Source organism: Carlito syrichta, unplaced genomic scaffold (genome assembly GCF_000164805.1).
Source record: "Carlito syrichta isolate Samal-C Ts95f unplaced genomic scaffold, Tarsius_syrichta-2.0.1 Scaffold311852, whole genome shotgun sequence".
NCBI classification, from domain to species: Eukaryota; Metazoa; Chordata; class Mammalia; order Primates; family Tarsiidae; genus Carlito; species Carlito syrichta.
The window spans coordinates 281,576-300,560 of record NW_007255948.1 but is presented as its reverse complement, the minus strand read 5'-3'; the positions used below and the strand labels follow the sequence as shown (position 1 = coordinate 300,560).

General features: G+C 40.7%; 1 protein-coding gene across 2 annotated transcripts in view; it reads right to left on the bottom strand.

Annotated features, from left to right (window-relative positions):
• Positions 1–290: 290 nt before the first annotated feature.
• The window catches only part of CLSPN (claspin), a 36,144-nt gene continuing 17,449 nt past the window's right edge, over positions 291–18,985 (bottom strand). Inside the window, exons 9-25 of one of the 2 annotated variants that reach the window (XM_008069186.2) lie at positions 17,858–18,049; positions 14,787–15,031; positions 12,791–12,969; positions 12,626–12,690; positions 11,365–11,564; positions 10,868–11,022; positions 10,057–10,283; positions 8,731–8,842; positions 6,583–6,658; positions 6,257–6,357; positions 3,862–4,026; positions 3,632–3,753; positions 3,266–3,393; positions 2,823–2,925; positions 1,519–1,601; positions 1,109–1,270; positions 291–476 (exon numbers count right to left, since the gene is read on the bottom strand). In XM_008069186.2, coding sequence (XP_008067377.1) covers positions 366–476; positions 1,109–1,270; positions 1,519–1,601; positions 2,823–2,925; positions 3,266–3,393; positions 3,632–3,753; positions 3,862–4,026; positions 6,257–6,357; positions 6,583–6,658; positions 8,731–8,842; positions 10,057–10,283; positions 10,868–11,022; positions 11,365–11,564; positions 12,626–12,690; positions 12,791–12,969; positions 14,787–15,031; positions 17,858–18,049 — 2,426 coding nt within the window. In that variant the 3' untranslated portion in view covers positions 291–365. The remainder of the gene's footprint in view (positions 477–1,108; positions 1,271–1,518; positions 1,602–2,822; positions 2,926–3,265; positions 3,394–3,631; positions 3,754–3,861; positions 4,027–6,256; positions 6,358–6,582; positions 6,659–8,730; positions 8,843–10,056; positions 10,284–10,867; positions 11,023–11,364; positions 11,565–12,625; positions 12,691–12,790; positions 12,970–14,786; positions 15,032–17,857; positions 18,050–18,985) is intronic. The other variant, XM_008069187.2, reaches the window with a different exon arrangement.

Genomic DNA, 18,985 nt, shown 5'->3' with positions numbered 1-18,985 from the left:
TTCTTTCTCCTCCTTCAGCCACCTCTATCACAAAGAGATATCAACCCAGGAAGTTGCTAGGATAAAATGTCAAATGTTGAATGGAGGGAGAGAGACTTCACCCAAGTATTCCATGAGTCAATGTTGTAAATACTGTAGAATTAAGATTAGTGACCAACTCAGGAAATAACAATAGGAAAGGAAAGGGATGTCCCGAGCTGTGCACTAGGAAGAACTGGAATCTCTGCTCACAATCTTAATGCATTGATTATGAAGGAAGGAGGGATCATCAGTGTGAGTGTCCAACTTTCAGCGCCAGTTCCAACTTTCTGTGTCAGAAACTTCTCAAAGCAGTCTCAACATAGATGCTGGCACTCTTGATTGTGTTAGCTTTCCAAGTATTTGAAGATGCTTTGCTTCAATCCTGAAGTGCTATCATCTGTTTTGAGGCGCTTAGGTGAAGGGGATGTCATTAAAGATGGACCTCTTCTCCTCACCTAGAGAGAAGAAAGGGAGTCAGGGCTAGCTCAAGACCCTTATACAGATACTTACCTTTCATTAGTTTTAAGCAACTCATAGATAAATCATAGATGATTAATAACAACAACAACAAAAAAGAAAGAAATGTAAGCTTTTCAGGCAAGTTTCAAAGGTGATTACCAGTCGGGCTTGGGAACTGAGCCTATAATCCCGCGCTTTGGGAGGCTGAGATGAGTGGATTGCCTGAGCCTATGGGTTTGAGACCCGCGTGGGCAACTTAGCGAGACCTCATTTCTACAACAAATCAAAAAATTAGCCAGGCGTGGTAGCGCACGCCTGTAGTTCCAGCTACTTGGAAGGCTGAGATGGAAGGATTGCCAGAGCCCAGCAGGTCGAGGCTGCGGTGGCTGGGAGCGTGCCACTGCACTCCAGTCTGGGCGACAGAGTGAGACTCCAACTCAAAAAAAAAAAGGTAATTACCTATTGGGGGTAGCAATTTCCTTGTATCTTGAGGAGTGCAGGATTTCAACACTGCAGCATAGGACATTAAGCCATAATTTTTGTTTTTAAATTCAAATAAATAAAATTAATTATTAATGAATAATAAATTGTTTTGGGGAGTTACCATACTTGTTCTCAAATTCCCTACCTGTGGCTTAGATGATTCCTTTGCCGCCACAGCCTTGACAGGAGACAGTGTATGAAAGACAAAGTTTCTTGAATTTCGGGGAGCACTGGGGTTGAGGTCAGAGAGAGCAGCCAGTTTCTGAAGCACAGCTTTGGGTTGGTTTAGTAGTGAGCCTGTCTTCAGCTGAGGAAAGAGTTATCTGGTATCAAATCCCAAATGCTAAGGAAAGAATGAAAAGTCCTTCCCCCAGGTATTGAGGGGACATATACCTACCCTACTCAAGTAGAAAAGAAACAGCGGGCTCCTTCAATATCTACTTCCTTTTCCTCAGCCACTTCCCTCCTCTAATAACAGAGACTCTTTCCTTAGCTTGACCTGAGCCTTTATAAGCTGAAGACCATAATGTCACATAAACAAAGTCCCCAACCAACCTGATGAGCACTTCCCGGTCTGATGGATTCAAAAGGATTTCTGAGTAAAGACTTCGATTCCTGAACAACCATCGAGTGACTGACTGGAAAGAAAAGACAGAAACCTGTTCTGGGCAAAGCTGGTTAGGACTACTTTTAATTCTAAGCAAGCTAAGAGACCTTGTAACTAAACCAATAAGCTAAAGCCATAGAAACACTGACTATTTTACAATGGTGATTTTGAAATGATAGTAAGTGGCTCCAAGAAGACAGGCAACTAGCCAGGTGCAGTGTTTCATGCCTATAATCCCAGCACTTTGGGAGGTGGAAGGTGAGAGCATTGCCTCAACCCATAGGTTTGAGACCAGCCTGGGCAACATGGTAAGACCTCGTTTCTACAATAAACCAAAAAATTAGCCAGGCATGGTGGCGCATGCCTGTAGTTCCAGCTATTTGGAAGGCTGAAGTGGAAGGATTGCCTGAGCCCAGCAGGTCAAGGCTATGGTGGCCGTGAGCATGCCACTGCACTCCAGTCTGGGCAATGGAGTGAGACTCCAACTCAAAAACAACAAAAATCACAAGAAGACAGGCAACTAAGTTGAACTTACTGATTAATCATTAACAGCAACAGTTTAAAAATTTTTTTTTTTTTTTAGTCAGTCTTACTCTGTCATCCCAGTGACTGGAGTTCAGTGTCACACTCACAGCCACTGCAGTCTTGACCTGCTGGGCTCAGGTGATTCTTCCGCCTTAGCCTTCCAAGTAGCTGGGTCTACAGGCATGTGCCACCACACCCAATTAATTTTTTATTGTACAGACAAGGTCTCACCAAGCTGCCCAGGCTGGTCTTGAACCTCTGGACTCAGGCAATCCTCTCACCTTGGCCTCCCAAAGTGCTAGAATTACAGATGTAAGCCACTGTGCCCGGCAACAAAAACAGTTTAAGAAAAAATAGAAGTGGTTAAGTGCATGGAGTACTGTCTAAGAACTTCATTTCTAGAGTTAAACATTCCTGGGTTCAAACTCCAGCTCTAACACTTAGGTATATAATCCCGGGAAACTAAATAGAGAAGCCGGAATTCATTACCATGAGTCTTACTACATAAAGCAAAACCAGCTATATATACTCACAAGTACAACCTCTATTGCTCAACAGTCTAAGATCCAAGTACACAGTCTCTCCTCACCTCTGCAGGGGCTTTTTAAGACAGTATTAGATACAAGCTTATGACTAAGCTGCAACAGTCCCTGAAGTTACAGTCACCTCCAAGGCTCCAGCATTAACAATCCGGAGGGCTAGATCCTAAGGAAAAACAAGAGCTCACCATTCTTCTGCAGAGCTTTGGCTGTAACTTTCTTGGCTAGCATCATAAACTGACTGTCTTCCCCAATTTCTTCTTCTTCAGTTGTAATGTTCCCCTGCTGTGCCTGGAAAAAAAAAATCATACCTTGTACAGTATTCACAGAAAAGTTTACAGTCTTCCTAAATGGTTATCATAGTCTGGGTTGTGAAATCAGGGTACCTGGGGATAGCATCTACCTTTCTTTTTGTAACCTTTGCTGCTTTAAATAAACAAAAAAACTATTCTGGACAAACATGAAGAGACTTGCCCATAGTAACCTTTTCAATGAAAAGAAACCTCAAGGATTAAAAGGTACGCAATATGTTGGCTTAGATTTTGAAACTGTCATGACAAGCTAAGTGACTGGAGCCTCTCGTTCTCATGAACTGGGGTCAGAATAGAAGCTTTTTTTGCAGACTTCCTACCTGGTCCCGAAGCCACTGCTCTCGTTCAATTCGCTCCTTCCTCCATCTGGCTTCTGTCTCATCAAGCTGTTCTTCAATCTGATCATCATCAGAGTCTCTGTGGAACAAGTCCATCTGGGAAGCATCATCTAAAGCAAAGAGTTAAGGCTAGTAGCATTCTTCAGTCTTCACAGGAGAGGGTGCTTGGACACACCCTTATCATTTACTATACAATGACAAAAACTTTTCCCATCTACTAAAAGACAATAATGATTACGGCTAGGTTGTCCACATAGCCTATTATAGTTTTAATTTTCACTCACCATCTTAAACTGGACAAACATGCACATTACGACGGTTTGACTCTAAAAACAACAACCAAGATACCTATGTTTTTCCATCGGAATTTTCTCATTCGCCCAGGGCCATCACTGTGCAGATCTCCATCAGCAAGGTACCTCTCTTGGTACAAACGTAGCTGTCGCTTGTCATCATCCAACATGGTTTTCCTACAACAGATAGGAAATTAGGTGTTTAAAATCAGGGTCATTCTGGCTGGTGACAGGGCTGCCTTAAGGTACACCTCATTCCTTAGAAGGGTTTGATGGGATACTGACATGTGTATTTTCTTGATTTGACTCTGTAGTTCCTCATCAGAAGGAAGTACTTCATCAATCATGTCCTCTTCATATTCATCAATATCTTCCCCATCATACTCATCTTCACTCCCCACATCACTTCCTGACACTTCTGCCTCATCCTCCAGGTATTTCTTTAATCTCCTGAAAAGCAATTCGGAAGATTAGAAAATGCTGGCTGGCCGTGGTGGCTCACATTTATAATCCCAGCACTGTGGGAAGCCGAGGCAGGATTGCTTGAGCCTAGGAGTTCGAGACCAGCCCAGGCAACAAAGCAAGACTTCATCTCTATGAAAAAAATTGAATTAGCTGGGCAAAGTGGTGCACACCTGTAGTTCCAGTTACATAGGTGGAAGGATCACCTGAGCTCAGGAGGTCAAGGCTGCAGTGAGCTGCGATCATGCCACTGCACTCCAGCCTGGGTGACTGAGTGAGACCCCAACTCAAAAAAAAAAAAAAAAGCAACAATAAATATACAAACAGAATATGATGGAGACAATAAGAACGCAGAACAGAGTCATTTCTGATAAGAATAATATGCTTGAATTTATAATAGATTTTGATAACATTTAAATAATATTCTTATTGGTAATAGACAGTCCCTTACTTATGATGGTCTGACTTAATCATTTCAACTTTATGATGGTGCAAAAAGCAATACACATTCAGTATGTTCAATTTACGATGGAGTTATGTCTGGATAAGTCAAAAGTGCATTTTCAACTTAGAATTGGCTCACTGGGATGTAGCCCCATTTTAAGTTGAGGAGCATCTGTATTTAAAAGTTGATCACGGCTGGGCTCAGTGGCTCAGCCTGTAATCCTGCGCTTTGGGAGGCCGAGGTGAGTGAATTGCCTGAGCCCGCAGGTTTGAGACCCACCTGGGCAACTTGGCGAGACCTCATCTCTATAATAAATAAAAAAATTGGCTGGGCGTGGTAGCGCGCGCCTATAGTTCCAGCTACCTGGAAGGCTGAGGCGGAAGGATCACCGGAGCCCAGCAGGTTGAGGCTGCGGTAGCCGGGAGCATGCCACTGCACTTCAGTCTGGGTGACAGAGTGAGACTCCAACCCAAAAAAATAAAATAAAATAAATAAATAAAAGATGATCACTTAATACATACCATATGCCAATAACTGCATTACAGATATTACCACATAATCTTAGAAGTGGGTACTATTATTTCCTTCATTTTACAGTTGAGGAAACCGAGGCTCAAAGAGATTAAACAACTTACCCGAGATCACCACTAGAAGTTAGCAGAGTGTTGGGTTACTCCAAAGCCAGAAAACTCTGAATCTTTACATATTGTCAATACTGCTGGAAGGTTCAAATTATTTTGTTTTATGTTTAAGCACACCAGCTTTAGGCCAGACTAGAGATGACATGGTATAGAAAAGTAATAGACTGGGATCTTCTTATAGCCTACCAACCAATCTTGACACCACCTCCCCCCACCCACATTAGAGGCAAGATTGAGGCTCAGACTTTTTCTGACCTTAGCTGTCCCTGAGAATAAATCTGCTATTACCCTGAGTTCAAAGTCTTCTTATCTATGGTCAAAAATGGCAGAAGTATGATAACTTTCTGAAGGCTAACTTTTTTTTTTTTTTTGAATCAGAGTCTCACTCTGTCATCTAGGCTGGAGAGCAGTGACACGCTCAGCCACTGCAGCGTCAACCTATTGGGCTTAGGTGATCCTTCTGCCCCAGTCTTCCAAGTAGCCAGAAATACAGGTGCACACTACCACAACCAGCTAATTTTTTGATATATTGTAGAGATGAGGTCTCGCCAAGTTGCCCAGGCGGGTCTCTAACCCACGGGCTCAGGCAATCCACTCACCTCAGCCTCCCAAAGCGCGGGATTACAGGCTGAGCCACCGAGCCCGGCTATGTTTTACTTTCATAATCAGAACAACATTAAAAAAAATAACATGGGTCATTTGCACCAGGTTAGAATGAGGAAAACCCAGAATCAGGAATTCACAGGAAAAAAAGATTTAGTTATCTGGTAGATCCTCAGGATCTAGAGGGTAACTCAACTTTTATGATCTCTGGTTATATTATAAGTTGTATGCATCCAGCACAATTGAGGAGTCAGACCACATCTGAGGACAGAGAATGTCTACAACACAAGGAGACTGGAAGCATGTCACTATTTCTGGAAGTAACAAGATATGTTTAGTACAGAAGTCATTTAAGGAAGACATGACCATCCTTGAATATTCATGTCATGGGAAAGAAAGTTTTTGTTTTGTCTGGGTTATCCATAAAAAGCAGAAATAAAATCTGCAAATTTAGGTAAAAAGGTGACAAACTATAATTCAACCCTTAGGGGAACTTTCTAGCAGTTGAAGGAATGGATGTAACACCTACATTTGCCTTTTCAACTTCTCAGTTTGCTTCAGGAGTTCTGCATCATCTTCTTCATGATCTTCCAGTGCCAAATCTTCATTACCAGAGTCACTGTGTTCATCCTACAAAATCATAGTACCATGTCCAAAGGTAAGCAGAATAAAATGTTTCCTCAACCAAAACAGGATTTATAAACTTCTGCCCAGAAACCTCATTCTAGGAAATTGCTTCTAACAAAATGTCAAACAGAATTCTCAGGAACTGAGACAAAAAGCAAAAACAAAAAAACTCTGAGGGCAGCAATACATGAAGTTCAATTATGATTGCTTTGTTCCCTTCATACTCACCTCATCACTATCAAACTCATTATCATTTGGAACAAGCCGAAAGTCTCCAAATTCGTTCTCTTCACCGTCTTCTTCCCTAAAATGTAAATCAACAAATCAATAAATAAGTTGCTGAAAGCAAACTACAAGAAATTGGCCAAGTTAAGAAGTCAAAATATTGCCAGACTCACAACTACAATCCCAGCACTTTGAGAGACTGAGTTGGGAGACTCGTTTGAGCCCAGGAGTTCAAGACCAGCGTAGGCAACATGACAAGACCTCATCTCTACAAAAAAATCAAAAAATTAGCCAGGCATAGTGGCATGCATCTGTAGTCCCAGCTGCTCAGGAGGCTAAGGCAGGAAGATCATCTGAGTGTAGGATGTCGGGGCTGTGTTGAGCTGTGATCATGCCACTGCACTATAGCCTATGTAACAGAATGAGACTCCAACTCAAAAAAGAAAAACGATTTAAAATAGCTCATTAGCACAATAATCTCTTCAAGAAACAGGAGACAAAATATCTCAAGTTTTTTATTTTTAATTTCAACTGTGGTAAAACACACATTAATACAAAATTTGTCATTTTAATACATTTTAACAATTTTTTTTTTTAGTCAGTCTCACTCTCTCACCCAGGCTGGAGAGCAGTAGCACAATCACAGCTTGGCACAGCCTCAACCTCCTGGGCTTGGGTGATCCTTTCCTCAGCCTCCTGAATAGGTGGGACTATAGGCGCATGCCTCCACACCCAGCTAATTTTTGTTTTTGTTTTTTCTTGTAGAGATGAGGTCTCACTGTGTTGCCTTGAACTCCTGGGCTCAAGCGTTCCTCCCACCTCGGCCTCCCAAAGTGCTGGGATTATAGGAGTGAGCTACCACACCTGGCTCATTTTAATTTTTTCAAGTGTTCAGTTCAGCAGTGTTAAGTACATTTACATTGTTGTACAAGCAATCTCCAGAACTCTTTCCATCTTACAAAACTGTAACTCTATACCCATTAAACAGTTCTCCATTTTGTTATCAACTCATCTGTCAACAAATACTTGGGTTGCTTCCACATATTTTTTTGAGACAGGATCGTGCTGTTTTCCAGACTTGAATGCAGTGGCATGATTATATTTCACTGCAGCTTCGAACTCCTGGGCTCAAGTAATCTTCCTGCCTCAGCCTCCCAAGTAGCTGGGACTACAGGCACACAGGGGACTAGAAATGAGGTCTTGTTATGTTGCCCAGGCTTGTATTGAACCCCTGACCTTAAGCAATCTTCCCACCTGAGCCTCCCAAGTAGATAGATTACAGGCACAAGCCACCATGCCCAGCTGCTTCCACATTTTTTACTATTATGAATAATGCTGCTTTGAACATGGGTGTACAAATATTTGTTCAGGTCCCTGCTTTCATTTCTTTGGAGTATATACGAAGAAGTGAAATTGATGAATCATATAGTAATTATATTTTTAATTTTTTGAGGAACTGTCATACTGTTTTCCCTAGTGGCTGTATCATTTTACATTCTCATCAACAGTACCCAAGTTTCCAATTTCTCCACATTCTCACTAATACTTGTTAGTTTGCTTTTTGATAATAGCCATCCTAATGGCTGTGAGGCAAGTATTGTATTGCAGTTTTGATTTGCATTTCCCTAATTATTAGTGATGTTAAGTATTTTTCAAATGCTTATTCTTACATTTATTTTTTAACCTTGTTCTCTACCAAAGTATTATAATTTCTTTTTTGAGATCAGGCTGGAGTACAGTGGCACACTCCTGGTCACTGCAGCCTCAACCTGCTGGGTTCCAGTGATCCTTCCGCCTCAGCCTTCCAAGTAGCTGGAACTACAGGCGCGCACTACCACGCTCGGCTAATTTTTGATTTATTATAGAGACGGGGTCTCGCCAAGTTGCCCAGGTGGGTCTCAAACTCGCAGGCTCAGGCAATACACTCACCTTGGCCTCCCAAAGTGCTGGGATTACAGGCTGAGCCACTGAGCCCAGCCAGTATTATAATTTCTTTACTATGCAAACACAAGACTCAAACCCACTGCAAGCCCTCAGACAAGATATGGAGTCCCTAAGATAAACAACTATTGCTAAGCTCAGAGGACATTATCCCAGGATTTTTCCAAAAGACGCAGGCTTCCAAAGTTCCTACCAATCTCTGAAACTCACCTGTCTGTTGGGAAAGAGCCTGAGCAAAGAGCAAGTGCCTCTTCCATTGGATCATCCATGCTGCTCTCCTTTTCAGGCTTATTTAACTCTGAGGGGGCCAGAGTAGAGGCATCTACATAACAACATGGAAAAAATTTGTCATCAAGTAATGATAGCTTCATCCTCTTTTCCCAGCCATCTAAAGTCATGCCAGTTCAACAGAGTTCTAAGGTAAATTGCCAAAATGAGTTTATCATCCATTCATTCAACAAATTCTTATTTAGTGCTTACTATGTACCAAGCACCAGAGATACAATAGTGAACAAAACAAAGATCTCAGCTCTCATAGAGCTTATGTTCTAGCAGGTATGTGTGTCGGGGATAGGGCAATAATAAATTACCATTTATATGCAATTTACCAGACACTGGTCTGACCTCTGTACATAGATAAATTATAAATGATGTGTCATCTGGCCAAAGCTAAAGCAGTCTTAAGTTGACACTTTACCACTCAAAGAAAGTAGAGATCTAAATGTCAGGGAAGGGAGCTAAGGGATGAATTTAATTTATATGCAAGATTCCACAATAGCCCTGTTTTCTTTCTTTCCCTCCCTTTCTTCCTTTTTTTTTTTTTTTTTTTTTGAGTTGGAGTCTCACTCTGTCACCCAGACTGGAGTGAAATGGCCGCTCCCGGCCACTGCAGCCTTGACCTACTGGGCTCCAGAGATCCTTCCGCCTCAACCTTCCAAGTAGTTGGAACTACAGGCGCACAGTACCACGCCCGGCTCAATTTTTTTTTTGATTTATTGTAGAGATGAGGTCTCGTCAAGTTGCCCAGGTGAGTCTCGAATCTGCAGGCTCAGGCAATCCACTCACCTCGGCCTCCCAAAGTGCTGGGATATAGGCTGAGCCACCGAGCCCAGCCCTTTCTTCCTTTTGAAATAGGGTTTTGTTCTGTCACCCAAGCTAGAGTACAGTGGCACAATTATAGATCACTGCAGTGTCAAACTCCTAGACTAAAGAGTTCCTCTTGCCTCAGCCTCCCGAGTTCCCCTAGCTGGGACTCCAGGTGTGTACCACCACATCCAGCTAATTTTTTGGGGGTAGTAATGGGGTCTCACTATGATTACCAGGCTTGTCTTGAACTCCTGGCCTCAAGCAATCCTCCTACCTTGGCCTCCCAAGATGCTGGGATTACAAGCATGAGCCAACACACCTGGCCCATAATAGGCCTGTTTTCTGCAAACTTTTCACCTGAGGGCAAGGGGTTTCTCTTCAAAGAAAAAGATTTACAAGGACACTGATCTTTAGGTGTGGTAAGCCTTATGCTTTCTGTCAGATATTTACCCGGAGAAGTGAATTTTCCTGAACAAAGCTTCAGAAATTCCTCCATGTTCTCTTTCTTGTCACTCTTCCTGGGTAGACGTTTTTCAGCCTGAGATGTAAACTTTCCAGTACACAAATCTAACAACTCATCCATGTTGGCATCCATTGCATTCTCATCCATACTCGCCCATGGCAATCGGGGCTTCAAAGCTTGGTACTGATCCCTGTGGTTTCTAACATTTAAGAATCTACAAGCACAATTAATAGTATAAGACATTTTCCAGAGAAGTAGCAAATTAATGGGTGAAAAACTTTGAACTCATTTCCAACATCAGATAGAAGCTGAATATCAAACCAGAAAGCAAAAGATTCAAACTTTAAGCCCTGCTAATCTAAAAGAGGAGGGAGAAGTTTTGTGAAAGAAAATAATGCTACTCCTAAGGTAAAGTGGAAAGAATAATTTTTAGCTTCAGATGACGTTAGAGTAGGGCTTGGCATTATGTCCTGTAATATACCACTGGTCTATGAATTCTCTATCTTACCTAACAATCATAACATAGTAGGATGGATTCAGGGAAACTTGAAGACTTTACAATACAAATCTAAGCAAATAAGACAAAGATTAAGGATCAGAATGTCAGCAAGAGTTATTTATGTTTTATTTTCTGGACAGACTTTGTTCAAACTTGTAGAATGTAATACTAATGGATTGTATACCTTCTCTTTCTCAGAAGAGAAAGCACAGATGGAGTGACAGAAGCTCACTTATTTTTAAATAAAATTAAGCAGTACCCAGCACCATTTCCACCCACAGAAACACAAAACTACCTACCCATCTGCATCCAACAGTTGGCTCTGAGTGTCATCTTCTAAACAGAACTGGAAGTCTCCTGCTCCTAGGAAAAGTGTCTTAGGCTCTGGGGAGGCGTTATATAGATCCTGGGAATCCTCTATGGGAAGTGAAGGCTCAGACAGTTTTCCTGAACTCTGAAACCAAAACCAAAACAAACAATAACAAAACATTTTACAAATGTCATTCACTGTCATGACAACAACAGAAGTTGCTATTTGAACATTTAATCTACTCTCAGGCAATTGCAGTTGAGGAGGACAATGTATAGCCAAAAGAAGCATGAAGAAAACTACCTCCAAGAAAGTAAGAACACTGGATGAAGCTTGTTTTTAATACACAAAGGGGGTGGATTTTTAAAAGTGAACACATATAAGCTCAGTACCAATGTGGTGGGAGTTGGTTGGCTGGGACATACTTTATTTAGCAATGTGGGAAGCAAAGAGAAGAGGAGATTAGAAAAACCATTACCATCTTACCTTAGAAGCTGAGCTGACCAAACTGGCTCGAAATAGCCCAGGGGAAGGAGATCTGAATCCTCCTGCTGTAGGGAAAAAACTGGATCCACGGCCTGTTTGTCTGTTGCAAGGCTGATAGGATGGAATCGTGGAGCCAATCAGCTCAAAGCTGCTATTGTGGCTGCTCTCCTTTGTTAGCAATGAACATGAATCATCTTCATCTAAAGAAAGAGAAACACTTTTAAGTCCATGATTACAGAAATAAGGTGAATTTGTTGGAGAAAGAATTGAGGATGAAATAGATCAAATTCATAGGCAAACTCCTAAAGTTATATGTTCCAAAACATTAAGTTGAAGGTAAATTACAGTACTAAGATAGCATTATATAATCAGAACTTATTACTCTGAGCTAAGTGACACTTGAAAGTTCTCTTCTTTCTCTCACCTTGCCTAATACCTATGATCTTCATTATATCCTCTTCATTATCCAATCAATGATACATCTTCCCTTGATGTACATACAGAAATATTTCATGGTTTACTCAAAAACTGCACATTCACTAAAACTATATGTTCATGGCCTACTATAAAAAAATTGCACATAAGTTTTCAAAAAATGGACCAAGGAAGATGTTCTAATTCATAAACTCCTTTCATTGCCACAGGTAAGACTGGGAAGTCAGGACCGGGTGCAGTGGCTCAAGACTGTAATCCCAGCACTTTGGGAGGCCGAGGTGAGAGGATTGCCTAAGTCCAGGAATTTGAGACCAGCCTGGGCAACTTGGTGAGACCTCCTCTCTACAATAAAATAAAATAAAATAAAATAAAATAAAATAAAATAAAATAAAATAAAATAAAAATTAGCCAGGCATGGTGATGTGCGCCTGTAGTTCCAGCTACTTGGAAGGCTGAGGCGGAAGGATCATCTGAGCCCCACAGGTCGAGGCTGCGGTGACAGTGAGAATGCCATTGTACTCCAGCCTGGATTACAGAGTGAGACACTAACTCAAAAAAAAAAAAAAAAAAGTGAGAGAAACCATCAGATTAAAAAAACTGGGCAGAAGGATAACCTGAGCCAAGAAGCCGAGGTTACGGCAAGTCTTGATCATGCCACTGATGCCACTGCCCCAGTCTGGGCAACAGAGTAAGATCCTGACTCAAAATAAATGAATAAATAAATAGAATAAAAATTTAAAAATAGAGCCTTATGGAATTGTCATCCTTAAGTATCAAAGCTGGAGGACAAAAGAAATGTCAATTATGCACAAGAATCACTATTTACCCAGTTTGCTAGGCTGTTTGTCTGTGCTTTCATCTGTTTCTGATTTTTCTTCAGTAGGAAAGTAACTACGAAATAAGAAAATTAATTGTTTCAGTATCTGTCCCTACTTTTTACAAGATAGACAAATCCAAGATAATTTTATATTTCTTTAGGGAGATTTTTTACCTCATCTTAGAAGAGTTGTCCTTAAATAGAAGTAAGGTAGAATCTGATGAGAGAGGCTTGGGAACAGAGAGAAAGCCAACTGATTTGCCAATATCACTACTGCCATCGTTATTTTCTTTATCCATTTCTTTTTCATCTTTGGTTTCTATTTCTTCACCACTCAGAAGGAATTCTGTAATCTTTACCAATAATGCCACCAAAAACCAAAATAATACAAGTCAAAAAAATTTAAAGCAAATACATTGTTAGCCTGAAACATAGTTGCTTGATAACAGTTCACATCTTAAATCTGAAAAGGTGTATTTGGAAGAAAATCCATATGACCATTTCATCAACATAATTTTCCCTGACATGTCTAGAGTTCTTTTATACTTATTGTTTACCTTTTACCCTCCCCAAATTCCTACAAGATTATGAAGGAAGACTGAATTTTATTTTATTTTTATTTATCTATTTATTTTTTGAGTTGGAGTCTCACTGTTGCCCAGACTGGAGTGCAGTGGCCGCTCCCAGCCACCGCAGCCTCGACTTGCTGGGCTCTGGCGATCCTTCCGCCTCAGCCTTCCAAGTAGCTGAAGCTACAGGCGCACGCTACCACGCCCGGCTAATTTTTTTGATTTATTGTAGAGATGAGGTCTCGCCTGCCCAGGCAAGTCTCGAACCCGTGGGCTCAGGCAATCCACTCACCTCAGCCTCCCAAAGGCGCGGGATTACAGGCTGAGCCACCGAGCCCGGCTGACTGAATTTTATTGAGGCAATAAGAGGTTAAATGATTAGTCTCAAACTGCAGGCTGAAATCAGCCACAGACTAGGATAGGCTGCCCAGCTCAGCCAATGCTTTCTTTTTCCTTTATTCAAGGTTAAATATTGACTCTTTCAAGTGACCCTAGCATACAAAAAGGAAAGTTTTTAAATACCTAACAATCATATTACCACCTGTCTTCCCTAAGCAGAAAACAGTACTATGGAACAAATGCAAGAGGTCCTTCCACAAATACCTTCTTCAACAAAGAATGACATTTGGTCAGGTGTAGATAGCTCATGCCTGTAACCCCAGCACTTTTGGAAGCCAACATGGGAAAATTGTTTGAGCCCAGGAGTTCAAGGTCAGCCTAGGCAACACATCGAGACTTGTATCCACAAAAATAAATAAATAAATAAATAAATAATTCGCTAGATGTGGTAGCACATGCTACAGTCCGAGCTATTCAGGAGGCTGAGGTGGAAGGATTGCCTGAGCCCGAGGTTGAGTCTGATCCAAAGTTAGACTCTGATTCAAAAAAAAAAAGAAAAGGAAAAAAACAAAGAATGAAATTAACTAAGGAAGCCCTCTGCTTCCCTGAGAATTTCTTACAGACCTCAGTCTGGTCAAGGTAAGATTGCTTTTAATTTGAATAGAGAAACCTAAATAAACAACAAAGATAAAATTCCCTATAATACAAAGCCATTTTCAATATTAGCATTATATTTAAATATATAATCTAACAGGTAAAAGCCAGGGTTATAGCTCTGTTAACTACAGGTGTTCAATAGTACTGACAGAACTGAATGTGCTAAGATTTAGGCACATATGAAATAGCTACTTCCAGCCGGGCTCGGTGGCTCAGCCTGTAATCCCGTGCCTTTGGGAGGCTGAGGTGAGTGGATTGCCTGAGCCCGTGGGTTCGAGACCCGCTTGGGCAGCAAGACCTCATCTCTACAATAAATCAAAAATCAGCCGGGCGTGGTAGCACATGCCTGTAATTCTGGCTACTTGGAAGGCTGAGGCGGAAGGATCGCCGGAGCCCAGCAGGTTGAGGCTGCGGTGGCCAAGAGCAGCCACTGCACTACAGTCTGGGTGACAGAGTGAGACTCCAACTCAAAAAAAAAAAAAGGAAATAGCTACCTTCATTCATGCCCCTGAAATCTTTTATACAACAGAACATGCTTATTCAAATCTGATTTTCTCTTTTTATTTATCAGGACCAAATAACAAAATTATATAATTGCCAGAAACCTCCTGATTGTTTTCTTCCACTTCTTTCTCCTCCTCTTCCTCTAGCTCAGCTTCCTCTTCTTTCTCTACCTCTTCTTCTCCATCTTCTTCAGATTCATCAGTCATTTCTTCCTCCTCCTCTTCTTCCTCCTCAAACCCATCTTCATTATCTAATTTAAATAAAGCTTGGCGCTTTTGGCGTTCCTCAAACCTTCGGAGTTTCATTGCCTCTTGCAGTTTAGCTTTTAACACTTGAAGCTTTTCACCTGAACAGAAATATGTAGAAATTGGCTAGGTGTGGTGGCTCCCAACACTTTAAGAGCCCAAGGTGAAAGCCAAGACCAGCCTGGGCAACATGGCAAGACCTTGTCTTTATAATAAATCAAAAAATTAGCTGGAGTGTGCTGGCACACACCTGTAGTTTCAGCTACTTGGAAGGAGGCAGAAGGATTGCCTGAGCCCAGCAGGTCGAGGGTGTGGTGAGCACTGCACTCCATCCTGGACAACAGAGTGAGATTCCAACTCACACACAAAAAAGAAGAAATACTTTAGACATAATGACAAACTACATATACAGCAATTAAGTATGCATCTTTATTTATTTTTTGAGTTGGGGTTTCACTCTGTTGGCCACGCTGGAGTGCTGTGGCATGATCTCAGCTCACCATAGCCTTGACCTTCCAGGCTCAGACAATTCTTCCATCTCAGCTTCCCCAGTAGCTGGGACTACAGGTGTGTGCCACCACACCCAGTTAATTTATTATTTTTTTTGTAAAGACAAAGTCTTACTTTTTTGCTAGGCTGGTCTTCAGTCTCCTGCACTCAAGAAATTCTTCTGCCTCAGCCTCCCAAAGTTCTGGCATTATAGGCGTGAGCCACCACACCTGGCCCAAGCATGCATTTCAGGTAACTCCAGAAATATTCTAGTCACATCCCAAAAGGAAAATCAGAGATCTATAGTACTCTAGGTTTTTGTTGCTGTTGTTATTTTGACATATGGAAATTATCATAAATAGAAGTGTAAAAGAGCCTGGGTGCAGTGGCTCATGCCTGTAATCCTAGCACTTTGAGAGGCTGAGGTGGGAGGATCACTTAAACCTAGGATTTCAAGACCAGCCTGGGCAACATAGCAGGGCCTCATCTCTGTAAAAAAAAATGTTGAAATTAGCCAGGCGTGTTGGTTCATGCCTGTAGTCTCAGCTACTCAAGAGGCTGAGGTGGAAGGATCGCCTGTACCCAGGAGGTTGAGGCTGCACTAAGCCCTAATACTGTGACACTGTACAGCCTGGGTAACACAGTGAGACTCAGACTCAAAAAAATAAAAGTATAAAAGAGAACATCTGCACCCTGGGATAATATACTACTTAGGGATTATAAAATAATCCTTCAAAGGGAAAAATGGTGGGAGGAGAAAGTAAAGCTTCAAAAGTTTCTGGCTCAGAAGCCAAGGAGAACTTTGATATATTTACCTATATTAAATAAAACAACTCAAAAGTAAAATGGGCAAAAGAACTGGTAGCTCACAGAAAAATAAATAAATAAATAAATAAATAAATAAATATATATATATACACACAGAGTCAAAGTCTTACTCTGTCACCCAGGCTGGAGTGCAGTGGCATGCTCATGGCCACTGCAGACTCAACCTGCTAAGCTCAGACGATCCTTTCACTACAGCCTTCCAAGTAGCTGGAACCACCACACCCAGCTAATTTTTTGATTTATTGTAGAGATGGGGTCTTACCATGTTGCTGAACCCATGGGCTCAGACAATCCTCTTGCCTCAGCCTTCCAAAGTGCTGGGATTACAGACATGAACCACTGTGCCCAGTTAACATATATTGTTAATAAACAAATTAAAAGTAATGCTTTTAACCTCATTTCCAATTCAAGAGTTACAAATTATAATAATGAGATATCTTTTTTTATATATTAGTTTGGCAAAAATTAGAAGGTTTGATTATATCCATTAGTAACAAGAGGAAACAGGGACTCACACATTGATTCAGAGGGTAAACAGGTACAACCATTCTGAAAGACAATTGAATGATATGTATAAAAACCTGATGCAATTATTTCAAGGTAAGGAATTTTGCATCTAGATATACCAATACATATCTGGTACTAGGATGCAACATAATATGCAACAGTCAAAAACTGGAACAAACAAGATGTCCATCAGTAGGAGCATGGTTTAACAAATCATATTGTATTCATTCAATGAAATATTATGCAGCCATTTTTAAAAAAGCCTCAAAAGCAATACAATGTGGATCTGATCTCTGGAGGTAGGTGGTCTGGATTAGGCTGCTGGTACTACCACTTTACTAGCTGTGTAAACTTGAGCAAGTGGCTTAAGTGCTCTGCATATCGGCTTCTTCATGCATAAAATAAGGATACTAATATTATTTGCCTTAGAGGTTGTGAGGATTAAATGAGACAATGCATGTAAAGCACCAAAAACAGTGCCTGACAGAGAGTAAATGATTTATGTCACACATACACACAAAATGGTATGTGAATACAAATTTTTCTACAGGGACATATAAGAAATTGTGTGGGAAGATTAATTTTTCATTAATACAATTTTTTCAGTGTTTTACATTTTTTTTATATGATATATTACTTGTATTTTCAAAGTAAGAGTGAGAACAGACCTGTCCTGATATTGTTAAAACACAAAAGCAGATTACAAAGCAGAATGCATGGTACGATTACAATAAAAACATACACATACATAAATGCAAAGAGGTGCATTTACAAGGACAGATACACAATATGGTTACAGAACTTATCTTTGACAGAAGATTAAGTTTTTTTATTATTTCTATGTATTCTATGTAATAAATATGTATAGTTTTTCCTAATAAGACAAATGATATTTTAAGAAATAAAGTCTGCTTGCTCACCCCACACCTCTAGGTGTACTACACATGAGTCATTCCAAAGATATTGCTGTCCCATCTCCAAAGTCTCCAAGGATAAAGATTCTACAACTTTTCACTATAGGGTTTTCAGCAGTCATAAAGATCTGCTAGAGTATAAAGCAAAAAGCAAAAAGATAAGGAAAAAAACTCTGTGGACTCAAATACCTGGTTTTGTGTGGCTTGCTCCATCCAGCTTCTCAGCCGTCAAAATCACAGGTACCACATCTGCCTTTAGCTCTTCCTTTCCATCAGCACCCACATCTTTCACTATGACATTCACATTTACCATGTGACCAGCCTTAGGTTTGGCTGCTGGATTAGCATGCTTCCAGAAACGCTGCTTCAAGGCTTCTAGTTCTAAAACCAAACGCCAACCAGTATGTCAGTTTGTCATGCTCAAATTTTTTCCTTTGAGAATTATAAGCTACATTTCTTAGCTCAAAACAATGTTGAGAAAAAAACACCCACACAAAGAGAAACCAATAACTCCTGTGTCAAATTCATACAACTTAATCCAAACTAGTGGACTGCTTCAACTGTTCTTCCTCAATGTTTCAAAAATCAGACTTTTAAGAATACTACAATTCTTAACTCTTCAAGGGCTTACTTTTCCATGAGTTTTGGTCTCAAAAATATTCCTTATTTTAACTTTTCACTATTGGCAATGTTACTAAATATGGGCAAGGTCAATTTTTTTAAGAAAAGGAAAAAGAAAATGACAATTCAGTCAGTGATGTAACTGAGCAGGACTGGAAAGTGATTTGGTGAAACTGTTACACTAATACAATAGGTACAATGAAAAAGGAAATCCTACTTACAGGTAGCCCTAGTAACACACCCCCAACTTGTACACAAATGGGAATATATACATATTATATTTGTATATATAATGTGAGCAGTAAGTTCAGCAGTCCAATGGCAAAAGAGCCTTTGCCCTTTTCCTCACTGCTGTAGCTTAGAACTTCCTTCTTTCTCCCTCAGCCAGCTGCTACCTGGCACCATTCCCTACTCACTCTATGTAACACTTCATACCACAGTGGGATTTGTGGTAACAGAACAGGCAGTTATAAAGACAAAGGAAAAGGAGAAAAGCTCCTTTGGAGTTGAGGAACACTTGATATTTTCATGAGGTCTTCTCTTCCATGATAAAATGTTCTAAATATTTCAAGTTTGGTTAATTTTCTAAAACACACTCAAATCATACTTCAGTAGTTTTTTTTTTGAGTTGGAGTCTCACTCTGTCGCCCAGACTGGAGTGCAGTGGCCGCTCCCAGCCACCGCAGCCTCGACCTG